This window comes from Dermacentor variabilis, chromosome 11 (genome assembly GCF_050947875.1).
Source record: "Dermacentor variabilis isolate Ectoservices chromosome 11, ASM5094787v1, whole genome shotgun sequence".
NCBI classification, from domain to species: domain Eukaryota; kingdom Metazoa; phylum Arthropoda; class Arachnida; order Ixodida; family Ixodidae; genus Dermacentor; species Dermacentor variabilis.
Window position 1 is genome coordinate 19,395,673 of NC_134578.1, and position 14,771 is coordinate 19,410,443.

General features: G+C 43.7%; 1 protein-coding gene across 1 annotated transcript; it reads left to right on the plus strand.

Annotated features, from left to right (window-relative positions):
- Positions 1 to 4,961: 4,961 nt before the first annotated feature.
- LOC142564476 (uncharacterized) lies at positions 4,962 to 12,249 on the plus strand. Its single transcript, XM_075675493.1, has 6 exons — positions 4,962 to 5,043; positions 5,689 to 5,838; positions 7,882 to 8,145; positions 8,910 to 9,035; positions 10,350 to 10,673; positions 12,126 to 12,249. Exons 1-6 carry the CDS (start codon positions 4,962 to 4,964, stop codon positions 12,239 to 12,241), a joined length of 1,062 nt encoding a protein of 353 aa, XP_075531608.1. The 3' UTR covers positions 12,242 to 12,249.
- The last annotated feature ends 2,522 nt before the right edge of the window (positions 12,250 to 14,771 follow it).

Consider the following 14,771-nt stretch of genomic DNA (forward strand, 5'->3'; position numbering starts at 1 on the left):
GAAATCTGCAAGTTCACTGTATTCCGCCCAAGGGCCGATCCAATGTAGCCTTATGAAAGGGGGGGGGAAGTGAAGGTTGGGGGTGCCCATCCAAGCATCCAGAAGACCGAGAAGGAGGAGCAGGGGGCGCTGCATGCTCGATTTTGGCAGCGCTGAGCTGCCGGCATATTTATAGATAAAGTGCCGGTATGTGGTAAGAGACATGTCTGAGGAAGAAACCTCGGTATTCTTTCCTTTGATATTTACCTGAGTACTTGCCACGGTGTTCTCAAACCAGCCACGGCTCAAAACTCTTCCTCGACTGCCCCAACTGGAGTTACGGTATATACTTGCAACTCTACCACGATGATGACGATATGGGCATCTTCTTTGTAACGTGGCTGACATATGCGAGGAAGATTTTTCTTGAAAACGTTGCGGTACATTTAAATTTTCGCACATGTTCATACACTAAGGTACATTATCCCCAGTATAACGTTCGCTTGAATGTGTGCTTTCACTTTAGAAGAATGGACATTTGATCGAGTTGGTACGGTTTAATTGGTACATTTGGTCGAGTACTGGTTTAATTGCGCTGCCGCTTCAAGGTGCTTTCACTTGCTTTGCGCCACTGCTCTTGCAGCCCCTTTTTTTACTAGTCTCCACAGCAGTTCAGTTTACGTTTCCCGGACTGCCCAGAAATCCTAGAACCTCGGTCAAGCCAACTGACTCCATATTTATCGCTGGATGAATACTTTGCCCTTCTAATTGAATATGCTCAATCGTTTCTGCACCATTTCGACACGCGATGCATGAATCGTGTTAATCTACAAGCGTCCTCATACACCCTGATCTGTCTCCGAATAATAGAGCAATGCCCCTAAAAATTTGATAAAAATGTTCCCTTCCAATTCTCTAAAAATGGGACTAGCATGTTTAGGGAACGCCTCTCACTTTGAGGTATTCAACTTTTTCACATACACAGTGCACCAAACTTTCTGCCAGCTTGAGCCACAAGGCATGTGGTGGCTGCTGTCTTGCCGAACAAACATGGGCCACTAGATATACGGACCCGAACAGACAACCTTAGTACTGCGTATGCGACAATGCTTGTGCCTATTCCTGGCCGACCTCCCAGAATGGATGTGACAAGGTAACAAACATGGGCCACTGGATATACGGACCCGAACAGACAACCTTAGTACTGCGTATGCGACAATGCTTGTGCCTATTCCTGGCCGACCTCCCAGAATGGATGTGACAAGGTGACACAATGTATATGTATCCTAAAGCATGTTAAAGCGCTCGCGCCACAACCGCTTGAGCCGCCTCCGCATCGAGGGCGGCCGCTTGATGGGAAGCAATTGCAACGAAGTTGCGGCTACAGGGGAGTATAGAAAGTGGGGTTTGCTACAAAATTGCAAGCGGGCAACGTCTGCAGACGCATGAAATGCGTCTGCTGACGTGCCCATAATTAAGGTCTCAAGATATGGCATGGGACCACAGTATTCACCACCACATATAAGGCATATCATCTCCCATTACACACCCATCACAGGAAACATTGGTAATCGCATTATGTCGCCAATCATCTCCTAAAGATGGATGCGGCATAAATTTTCTTTTTTCATATTGTTACGCAGCTGGCTTCGTCTCTATTGCTCCCATCCAGTGGGCGCTTTCTGCATCTCTGATTTTGCCCTGAACGCCTTCTTCTCTGGCGCTGTCTACACAGAGCAATATTTCCTGATTAATTTCTCGGTTCTTCTTCCATACTGTGAGTCATATTATATATATATATATATATATATATATATATATATATATATATATATATATATATATATATATATATATATATATATATATATATATATATATATACAGGTACTCACACAACCTAGCCGTCCATCGATTTCCGTTTATAATTAGCCGTTGTGCTTCGAATCAGATTTTGCTCTGAGCACCCTGCCGAACTTTGTTTGGAGGACACCCTGCACTGATTAATAGCTTTCCGCACTGATTAATTTGTGCTTTTCTATTCGCCTCAAGCGCTATCCTTCCAACAGCGCTCTGAATAATTTCCGGGCTCGCCTGCACTTCTGATTTGAAGCACAGCAATAATGCGTAGTTAGAATCTGCGAAAATATTCAGCGTCATATGGCAAAAGCTGAATCAACAATAGAGACGCGGAAATGGCATCAAATAACTCCGCAAGCCTCGGGTTATCCTTTATTTTTTCACATACCGAATGTGGACATCTATATGGAATGTTGACACTGGTGCATTGCCGTCCAGCCATGATCATACAATCATGCACAGCTCACTGCGAAAGCATCACTACTACATGCTCAATCTCTCCCGACATTTTTCTCAGCTGAAGAACGCGATTTCAAGCTGTTCAATGGTATGTCGGTGCAATTTTACTGACAAAACCTAGGTGTGGCCCTGTTGATTACCGTTGTGGTTGTGCTTGTTTCCAAAGCAAAATAGAAGCACCGTCATGTCAAAGCACTTTTGCCACAAGTGCTGCAGTCACTGGACAAAGTGATCGATTATATGATCGACTCGTAATAGATCATTTGTTGCATGCTCATTCTCGTTTGAGCCAAATGCTATCACTGCTTGTATTCTACACTTGTGCGACGGTTTAAGTACCACGGGTTCGTGAAGTGAATATAGTGAGACGCCCGAAAGCGATTCAAACACCAACTCGGCTTTTGCAAATATTGCGAGATATTGCGCACAAATAATTCGTACAATACAATTCAAACACTAACTCAACTAACATATTATTCCCAAGCAATGCTGAAATAACCAGAGCAAATATTGCCGGAACTTTTTGGTGCCGGGTTTCACTAAAAGGTGCATATTAATGTTCCTCTCCAAAAGGGAGTTTATTTTATTTAATAGAGCCATTTGTCCAATACACGCCATATCCATTAACAGCGTGTTGATATACAGGTTTTGAATGACATCTCACAGAATCCCCTCAAATAATTGGAAAGAGAGGACATGGGGAATGTGTTTCCTTTGTTCATCTGATCGATAACATTGCCGTCTTACCTACAATTAGCTCTATCTTCCAATATTCTTGTTCTGTGCGGAACTTTTTTCTTTTGAATTTAGTTTGTTTGCCGTAGCACGCGAATTTTTGGTAACACTTAACGCTCACCGTGAAATCTGTATTAACGTTTTCATTTTAGGATAAAACAAAGAGAAAATCTTGAACAACTGCTGAACTTCGGATTTTTGTTTCCAGGACATTGAGTCTTGATTTATGCATCGCTGTGGACGAAAAAAAATATATTTATCAGTCTTCCATAGCGCAATCAACCGAAAGTTTGTTGCCTCTGCTATTTGCTCTTTCAGTATCTCTGATTGAACGTTATCAATGTTTTCCTTTAAACAGCAAAAGAAAACCGCTGTCCATAGCGAACAGGCGGGCTAATGGGGCAGGCGTGCCGGAGAACAAGAAATGGTGATCTTTAAACTGTGCCATAAAGAAAAAAAAACACCGAATGGAAAGCATACAAAACGCCAACACCAAACCAAAACAGAAACGCCGAACCAAAACAGCACCAGGCGGCGCTGAGGGAGGAAGGAAGGAAATGGGAGGACGTGCAGGATCGTTGACCGTGAAATCTTCTTGCCCTCTGCGGCGGCAGCGGCGGCGAGAGGAAGAAGACAAAAAATAAAAAAAAAGAAAGAAACGCAAGGCAAAGCGACGTTTCGGCTCTTTGACCTGCTCTCCTACGGTTGGCTTCCGGGAGAAGGCAGTGCCAGAGAACGAAGCTGCGGCCTTAAAACGACCACCTTGACTCGCCGGCCGCCTCAGTCTGGTCTGCAGCGCCCAGACTGGATTCAGCCCACCCGACACGCAAGGTGAGACTTCTTTCACGGTGACTTGCTCTGCGTACGATGACGTGACACGTAGCTCGAGGGCTGTCACGGACCTACGGCGTCCGGTCTGAACGAGGCGAGATACCATTAATTTTGTGGCGTGGACTTAATCGCGGACCTACGGGGGGTCATTGTGAATCTGATAGGCCGCCGAGCGATCCGTGTATCACATAAACAGGTGTTCACGTTTACATGAGAAAAAGAAGGGATGCTACATTCTGAAATCGTCCTCAAGCAGTCTATTACGCAACTATCTTCCGCTTCAGTGCTGACCGTTAGGCGAGTAAATAATTGAGCACGTGATGATGTTTCGCGCTTGGCTGAAGGTATAGTTGTCACTGGTATATGTTTGAGTAATGCTGAGGTATTCTTAGTCAAGTCATGTTAGATCTCATCAGGTACCTTGCATTACCGAATGCTTTTGTGTGCAAATCTGTCATGCATTATCTTCCTTGCCAAGCAGTATCAAATCCAGAGCTCTATATTGTCCCGATCCGCTTCATTTAGTTTCTTCGTGGGAGTAGTCTCAAAATAGTTACTCAATGATAAAATAAGAACCGGCTTTATCACATTACTTTCACAATCCAAGTTAAGTTATTTCCTGTAATATCAACAAATAAACCTACTCTACAATGTACTGAAGGAAGCATTCTGCAGATACCTGTTTAGATGGTCGTGTAAAATTGAGACAATATGTTCATGCTAATAAGAAACCAATAATCAGTGCTACTAAAACAACAGCATTCAATTTCTTTTTCTTAGTAAACTAATAGGAGTCCTTTATCCCCTACCAGCCAACCAAGCTGTGCAGTAGTAGCATACTTTCGAGGCTGGAGCCTGAAGTCACTGGTGTGGTAGCACTACAGCATAGCACTTCACGAGTAATTTAATATAGGACTATTTGTAGAGTATATCAAGATAGTAAGCAAACACACAGTCTCGTTCTGAGTAATTTCCATTTTTTACTTAGCTGCAGACTGTAGTCATAGTCTGCAGCTATGTTAGAAGTTGTGAAGTATTGGCCCTTCATCATCATCTATCACAACCCACACGAATAAATAGTGACGTGTTATTTCCAGATGCCGAGAATTCTATGGGCATTCCTCGTGGGCATTGCCTTGCTGGGCCTCGCCGAGGCACAGACATCAAGGCCACAGTTAAGTAAGTACTTCACGTAGTTGTACATGAACTTGCACTTCAGGACTTTCCAATATCATACTTAGAAATATGCTCATTAAACCTGATCGATCAGCTTACGTTTTACTAAATGCCGAAATGCATTACTCTTGAGAAACAAATCGCCACAAAATACGAAATTTTAAACATCCAATGCCAAACGGGTACGTCTGCACTGGCCATTGACTATATTAGCGACACAATAAGGAGTGAAAAAAGTTGGAGAATAGAAAATTGAGTACTGAATTCACAAAACGTTTCACTCGTAAGAGCTGTTCGTCGTTGTCCGGCCGCTCTTGTTAATAACATGTTGTCACTAATGGTTGGCATATCTTCTTACGAACTGATCCAGCGTGGGAATCGCTGCCTCAATGCGGCCTATTTCCGGCTAGCACATTGCAGTTGGTACCAGTAAGCCCACCTAAACTGACTCTGTCGTCAACGTGACATCTTAACATTGACAGTGAAACAGTGCAAGAGGACCACACACAAGGCACACATCGGCAGGAAGCGACTGTAGTGTAACGTCCCTGTAAAGTCCCTGTAACGTCCCTGTAACGTCCTTGTAACCTCCCTGTAACTTTCCTCACAGAGAGCCACTACAATATGGGTGACTGTCGTTTGCCACAGGTGGATATTTCACTTTCCTTCGGTACCGAAACCAAGCCTGTGAAGGGAAATACGGCCAGAACGGAACCTGCGTCACAGAACAGGAGTGCGGCGCCAAACAGGGAACGGACATAGGACGCTGCGCCGAAGGCTACGGTGTCTGCTGCCGAGGTGAGTGCTGCATCTCGTAGTACCGAAATATTAAGTTAGAAGTCGCGTTACAGTCACAAGACTCAGGTGTCTCCGTTGTTTTCTTTTCTTTTTTTTACCACAAACGTTTCCTTTTGATAAAATTGGAAGTCTTGTGCATAGCTAAGCTCGATGCAGGTTCGATTACCGGGGCAGTGGTGACTGCGTTTCGTTGGAATAGGAATACAAAAGCGAGTGTGGATGTAGGTTCGATCACGGGGCCGTGGTGACGAATGCAAAAGCGAGCGTGTCGTGATTTGGGTGAGCGTCAATCTATCACATGTGTTCAAAACAATTATGAAGTCCCTCGTTACGGTGTGGGTCGTTATTATCCCCATGTGTAATCAATTGAAAGAAAGCTGAGAAAACTTACTTATAACAAGGAGGAAGAAAGATCACACGCACGCAAAACGGTATACAAAAGGCAGCAAGACAAATTATCTACCTAGAACAGCGCAGTTTTTCAGTAAACAGCTAGGTATCAAAAATTTCCTTCTTAATCAGCAAAATTAATTTCAGCCACAGCTAAAGCGCTGACGTTATCTGTATACTTTGCGTGATGGCTGATTAACAGACCATGATAGGTCACGAGAGCAATACAAAATAAAAATACAGATTTGGTTGTTATGCATCCATGTGAACCTATTGGCAAGCAAAAAAAGCGAATGTCACTACAACGGTGATATATCTTATGCATATTATAATATTGCAATTGCGCACAATTTGTGTTTATGGCGCCCAATGTTGTGCATGACTTACTTGCACTAATATTTATTATCTGAAATGTTTCTCACAAATCTCAAAAAACGTGCATCTTCACTGCTTCAACTTTGCTGTTCTGTTTGCAACTGTTTACCTTGTTCGTATTTGTTATTTCGAGCTATAATTTCACACGACATATTTTGTTGCTTTGTTGTTATTCACAATTACGAAATGGTAGTAGGAGTAAAATACTCGAATATCGACCAGCAGGATATTTCACAAACCAAGTGAACGCTCCTTCAGCGGAATGTTAGGCAAATGACAACTGCAGAAATACAAGGAAGGCACTTAAGTCGGCACAGGTTACGAACGGCCCAGATTGGATTAAAAAATGCGGTAAGCAATTCACAGACCGAACACACTATGCTGGCGCGTGTTCGCCCCTAATGCGTTGCAGCGAACCTTAATAGCACGTGGATAGCACTTCAACTTAGCACTGCATACAGTGAATTGGGCGCAGGTGTGGATAGCTCCGCAGTCCCAAGCGTAAGGCGAAGAAGAAAGGAGAGTTTCTACAAAGTCTTATTGATGGCAAAGAGCTGAAGGTCATGAGTCATCAGATGGCAAAAAGCTGAACGTCATGGGCCATGACGTTGATGCAGAATCGTGAAGTATCGTGAAGTATCGTGAAGCAGCCGCTGTCGAGAGGATTGACACGTAGGATAAGGGTCACTGCTTGCTTGCTGGCGTCCCCCAGCTTTACTTTATAGGCTGGTGGTCCAAAGGTGTGATATTATGACTACGCACTTTTCAAACCATGTGGTATGCTGAAGGCATTGGTCCACTGGTGATAATAAACACATGCGGCACGGGCCACTGCTTGTTTGCCAGCGTCCTCCACTTTGATTTGATTGGCTACTAGTTCACTGGTGTGACATCATGACTATTTAGACTTGTGTTATTTCGAAGTCATTTGTTCAGTGGAAATAGGTACTCCCTGCAGTTATATAAAATGGAAAACCCACATTGCTTTCAAAATGCCACGTGACTAACCATACACATGCCAGCAAAAAAGTGTTCAGTGCGACCTAAATGTTCAACACGAAAGCTAGTTGTGACGTCATAACATGGGAGATTGGAATGTACACATCAAGAGAAATCAACCCTTAAATACGAGTTTGCTATTCCGTCAAATATTGTTGATGGCTGCACAGATGGAAGACTTGCACACACAAATCACACCGGGAGTGGGCTTGAGCTAAACAAGGGCAGCCTCACGATCTTTGGTCCCGGCCTCACTTGTGCTCTCATTTCTGCTCACAGTGAGCTTCACATGCAACATGGTGAGCAGTGTCAACGAGACTGAGTTCGTGAACCCGAGTTACCCTAGCGGCGAGGTTGGCACGGGCACCTGCGAGGTGACCATCACCAAGACACCAGACATCTGCCAGCTGCGCTTGGACTTCCTCGAGTTCAGCCTGGCGCCTCCCGATGAGCAGGGTCTGTGCAACGTCGACTCATTCATGGTCCGCAGCACTGTGGGAGAGAACCTGCCCCAGCTCTGCGGTGAAAACAACGGCCAGCACCGTGAGTGGAACCAGCTGCTGTCAGTAGTGTTTAAATGTGATACCATCGTTTTCCGCACCCCTACCCACTTTGTTGAATCTAGCTAGATATTTGGGCTAGAAGCTGTACCAAATTGAAAAAAAAAGAATCGTTGTCAATAGTTGGGATTAAAGCAAGAGCCCAACGGCTGCAATACGATGCTCTGCCGATACTCTACAACCAGATTGCATTGTCCACACGCACAAAGAAAAGGTTGTAACCTAGTCTCCTGCTCGCAATGGTTTTAGCATGTCACAGTCAGGTAGCCAGAAAACAAAACAAGTGTCTCAGCACGTAGTCTTGATGTGACGATAAGAACCAATAAAAATGGTGAAATGTAATCAATCAGGTACATTCTTAAATGAAGTCGCAAAAGCTATATATATAGTGATTGGCATACTACATTTCAGCCTGAGTTCTAGGAAAACAATTATGTGCTCCTTTTTTGGCAGTCGTAGAACTTGCATTCGTTGAAAGCATGAAAACGTCACTCTTTCTACAACACAAATTTATCGCTGGCAATACTGAATGCCACAAATACGAGGGACAATACCTTCGTTCCTCGCAGAAACAAGCGTTTAAGATTGCTTGAAATTGTTGCCCTTCACTTCGAACCCAATTTGTTTGATCCACCAGTATGCTGGTATGTACGAGAACTAATTCCTGAACATGCACGGTGTGTCAATTACGTACCGAATAAAATATAACATGAAACATATAGAACTAACAAATCTCCATTCCTGCAGTGTACGTTGACATGGGTCGACAGTCCGGCAACCCCGTCGTGCTCAGCGTTATCAGCCGAGGAGGCAAGCGCCCAAGGCGGTGGCGAATCAAGATCAGCATGATACAGTGTGGAAGCCTCGACATCGGTATGTGTCTTCAACATTACTACGGAGATGGTTTTCTTAATTATGAACGACCTATGCATTGCACCTTAACCAAGGTTATCAATAAGAAACCAATAGTTTTATTCTTTTCCTAGGGCGATAGTTTCAGGCCTGTTGCAGTGACAAGTGCTTCGTAAATTAATGGTACAGACCAGAAAGCCGGTGCACGTGTTATGCCATGCTGCCTTGTAAGGCCGTGAGCCAAATGCCTGCTTCGTTTGGGCCAACACGATGCAGGAAGTGCATTATGACTTTCAAGCACGCCTCTGACACACGAATGTCTGCGATCGTTGGTCATTTCTAAGAACAAAACGAATCAACTTTCAGAGTATCTGTATTCAACGCTGCGAATAACGTTGCAACAGCGTAAAGCGTAATAAACGCGCAGGCCTTGTTTACCTTTACATAGAAACCGAGGGAATGCACAGGCTATGTTGTTGAACATTGCTTAAAGTTTGACGTTTTACGGCGTACAAAGCTTTACATAAGTGGAGTGAGGCACCCTATGCCTATCATGTGCAATATACAATTCTCACCTTGTGTTTTCCGAGGGGTCTGCTATAACCCGCTAGGAAGCTCCACGTCTTCTTACTTTATTTAGAGATACCTGTTTGCGGGACGTGTGGTAAATGCCCCACCTATAGTGCAGGCGAAGCTAATGTGGATTAATCGCCGGCCTCCATCAACAAGCTATAGACCCGTCTGCAACTACAGTACACCACCGCCAGGACCGCATCAAGTGCTATAATTAAACGAATGAGGACCCTTGCGGCTGCGAATGATATACTTGGTAACAAACTCATAAACCGAGTCGAGAATTCAACATTTCACACTTTAACAGGATGTTAAACGAAAGAGAATTTAACACTCCATCAATCTAGGTAGCCGATGAAATTTATATTATTATTAGTATATTATTAGGATATTATTGAATCCAAACACATTTCGATTCTAAGCACAACAGAACCTAAATTTCCATGAATTAAATATAAGAGGAAGGGGGAGCGAGTCGAAAGGTATAGTTTCAAGGTAAGAAAAGCAAATAACTTAATGGTACCTTCAGCCAATCCACTAATAAAGAAGGCATGACCCAGCAATTCCTTACTTTTGCCTTGCTTGCATCGGCTCCAGGTATCCTCATCCCATGTAATTCCGATCACTTAATGCTTTGAAGGAAAAAAAAAAGAGTTGTTCTAGAAAACAAGAGAATGGGTGACTAGGGCAGGAAGACGCTGTACAGTCGGTAGAGCATGAAATGGTGGGGAACCAACTATCATATGTAACTTTCTTTTACAGTATCGCCTGGATGCCTTCAGTATTTCCGGAGTCCAAGCGCTATCGTGAGAAGCTTCAACTACGGCCCGCCGGTAGACAGCAAGGTCCGCTACTTGAGCGGTCTTCGCTACTCCATATGCCTGCGTGTGGAAGAGAACTTCTGCTCCATTAAATGGGAGACGGAGACAAACTCTTCGTTCTCTTGGGGGCAGCCTACGTACGAGGACAACGTTGTAGCGTGCCGCGACGACTTCATCACTGTTGACCAAGGGTCGTCGTACGGCATGGGCCCCGGAGAAGACAGGTTCTGCGGCACGAGACTCCACGAGAAGAATGTCCTCATATGTAAGTGTCTCACTCACTCACTCACTCACTCACTCACTCACTCACTCACTCACTCACTCACTCACTCACTCACTCACTCAATCACTCACTCACTCACTCACTCACTCACTCACTCACTCACTCACTCACTCACTCACTCACTCACGCACTCACTCACTCACTCACTCACTCACTCACTCACTCACTCACTCACTCACTCACTCACTCACTCAGTCAGTCAGTCAGTCAGTCAGTCAGTCAGTCAGTCAGTCAGTCAGTCAGTCAGTCAACTAGTTCATCAATCAATCTAGTGTCCACTGTCCCATAGATACAATATATTGTCCGTTCATTCAAATGATAACTCAGGGCACAGGGATTAGACTGACAATTGAGGTGATAGCTCTGATTTTTTTTTTGTAGCGACGGTAAGGTTCCAGTAGCACGTGCACAAAATTTTCATTAAGAAAGTATGCTTCATGTCGGATGCTATTTTTCAGAAAATATCCTTCCAAAACACACAGTTACACGAAATATGTTCTTGTATCTAAATTGCTTTTGAAGAGGCTCAAACATCACTTCATCAGGTGAACCCCCCTAATTACTTGTTTAGCATTATTACATGCACTTTCTCAGGTGATGACAAAGTAAATAGAATTCCAAGAAGTGTTGCCTGTGTTTACGCCCGCCAGCTAGAAATGTGTGTGCGATGTACACATGTGAAAAGAAAGGCAGAAATAAAGGAAAGATTGTTGGTTGCTATTTTTTTACCAAGAGCCACGAAACTATTCAGATTATAACCGGCTCTTGAGTGGCAAGGACACACAGCGTGCCAACACGACTCCTTAACACAACCTCACACTCGTTATTAATGAGTCACTGGGCTGATGAAAACTAGGAGACCTTCCGTGAGAGATAAAACTCGACCGAAATTCTAGGCTATTATAAATTAAATGACATTCAAGTTTCATTGTTCGAGCAGTGATGTGACTACAGATCTCTTAGTACAATTATTCATGTTGTGTTGGTGACAACATTATAATGCAGAGACAATTCTACCGCCATCCACCTCATACAGAACTTGTGTCGATGCACCAGCCAATTACGTTAGCTCATTTCTGTGACGTTAAGACGAAGGTGTACTTCTTTCAACATCAGCGTATCTCGCAAAACTATATTTTGGACCGCGGAGGCACAGAGCAGCAGGTGTAACGCGGGTTTGTGGGTTGGGCTTGCTTTAAATTCATAGGTTGTCATCAAATATAGGTCCATATCCATCACTAAAACGTGTAAATGTGTCATCTCACGGCAAGCTGGTTTACTTGATACAGGTGAAGTGACTTTTCATTTTGAAATGTGTGCCCCTTGGGTGCTACGACACTCAACTGCACTCTTACATTGACTGGACCTAACACAGAGCCTTGCTTTGAGCTAACCTCCCTGTCTTTCTTTCCCTTTTGTCTCTCTTGCTTTCAGCGCACAGCAAACCATTCATGTTGAGAGTGAAGTCTAACATGGACGCCTTGGCCAATTCGCAAGAAAATCAACACGGATTTTCATTGCGGTACACCCAGCTACCCTGCGTCGACTGACACGGAGAAACCTGGTCCGCAAAATCATCCCGCGTAAGTCTTCTTGCATTTTCGCAGTCTGCAACAAATTACTGAATGTATCGGTCCATGAACTAATGGAAAGCATCAGTTATCACGTCAATCAATATTCGTCATGAACCAGTTGAACCTGCATCTCTCCACTGCACGAGTGTATTGTGCTTTATGTTTTCATTGGGCTTTCGATTTTTCTTTCCTACTGCTCACTAACTCTGCCGATAAACTCTTGGGCAAAAACATGGCAGTCGACGCACTATCTTTATAAACGTAAAGTGCGACAACATGCTAACAAGCTTGACCTTCAATCTCGTAACGCCCTAGAGAAGCCGATGTCCTCACAGTTATCTGGGGTCCTCTCCTAAGACCCTCCTCATAGCACACGGAGCAGCTCCGTAGGACGCGAAAACCCAGTCAAGCAGTCAAGCAAGCAAAAATATCTATTTGATGGGCCCAGCCGCACCAAATGTTTCTTGTGCTTTTCGATAGCACATTTACTTTTTGTAAAGCGGTTCACGTGCAGAGGCATAGTCTAAGCACGCCTTGCAAAAAGACCTTGCATGTCGACAGAAGGTATATTGAAGGCAACAAAAGCCCACTTGTGACATTTAGCTTGCAAAGTAACACACGGTTATGACTCTACGAGAGGAGCTGTAGTTGGGGAACCTGAAATAATTTCGGCCACCTGGGTATTTTTAACGCGCACCTATATCTAAATACGCAAGCGTTTTGTATGCCGTCCTCATGGGGATTGTGCCGCCGCGCCTGGGAATTGAGCCTTCAAGAACGAGCTCATTTATATAAGTTCATAACCACTGAGCCACTGCGACGGGCTGTAGGCAAGTAAATGTTGGTATAAACTGAACAGAACTTCTGCAAATACTTTGTTACGGATATGTCGCCGGATAACCGTCGTGCAAGGGTCGTGTGGGTTATGTGTCAATCACTTGTCAGTGCGTTCGAGACCAACGTAACTTACCACTATGTAGCCCAATATTGTGCTCTAAGCTTTATCAGAGCACCTATCATGTTCTCCAGTCCGTTTGTCCGGCCAATCAGACGCAAGCGTACATCAAGCATTGTGCGTTCATGACGGCTCTGGATCATTTCAGATTTTCCTTTTTTTCGATGTGCAATTTGAGTTATCCTGCTCGAGTTTCAGTCGAGCGCCGATAATTCGCACACTCGTAAATACAACTTGCAGTGCATGTGCACCGATCAGCACGCCGATTGCCTCGACGTTCACTATCTTTTTATCCAGGTGGGCCAGGAAACAATGAAAGAAGTGGCAACAAAATGACGAAGGAGACCATCGGACCATGTTATCGCCTTTCAGCCATCCAGCTTCAAGCCATAGCTTATTTATTTCTCACCGCAGGAACACAATAAAACAATTTTCCAGCCGAAGCTGCGTGTTTTGTGTTTCTCTGGGATAGTCTACTGATATACCAAATAGCCTACACACAATCGCTTACAAGCAACCAATCTAGTGCTTATTATTTCTTCAGGCCGATAATGGTCTGGTCGAGTTTAATTACTGCATCTACTGCTCTGCGTGAATCACAGACAACAAACTTATTTCAATGGACTCTAGTACTTGCACAGAAGTCAAGAAAAATACTGCAATAAATAGAGAAAGGCATCCTGTTTTGTACGTTCACTGCTATTATCCTGGAGCTTGAACGTCAAGGCTCATATAGAAATCGGACTCTATTTTCCCTGTGAAAATATTGCCGCGAAGTCATAAAATTCGAAAACTAATCATGCCGTATCATATCCTGGTATGTCAGTAAATTGTCTGAAGAGTTTAACGTCGACCTGGAGCCCCCACTTTTCTTCATGCCTTCTGAAATAAAAAAAGTTCTTTAACGGGACACTGTAGGCCTGAATACAACAAATGTTCTGACTTTCTGAGAAGATCGATACTTAGCAACACTGTAGAACCTGCTATTGGTAGCATAATAATATCCGGCTGTGGTCTGATTCTGTTGATATAGAGAAATTTCAAGCCGTAAACATATGTGTTTGATATATATATATATATATGATAATTTGATTTAGATTTGCAGGTCTGAACCTTAAATGTATAGGCATACAGGCGTATTGACACTGCCGAATTTTTGTGGCACGCAGTAACACTCCCAGTATTTCTTTATCAACATCAAAATACGCGATTCACCCAGAAAAAAAAGTACACATTTCATGGCTTTCCCGTAAAATAAAAAATAAATAAAACATGCTTCCTAACTTACAAAGAATGTACGGTAAAATTAATCTGTAGATCTTGCAGTAGTTTTGCCAGCGGCATCGAAAGTTCATTTAATGTCCCTTTTGAAGCCACTAAAAGAGGCATCGCATTTAGTGTCAAAATTGATACAAACGACTACTCCCTGAGCTTTCTTGGCTCTGGACGATTACTGCTGCAGCAAGCAATGACTCTGATTTAGGAGATATAAGGTTTTCGAGACGACAGCAGGGGTATGGAACTTCGGACGAAAGCAAAACATTCATGGGC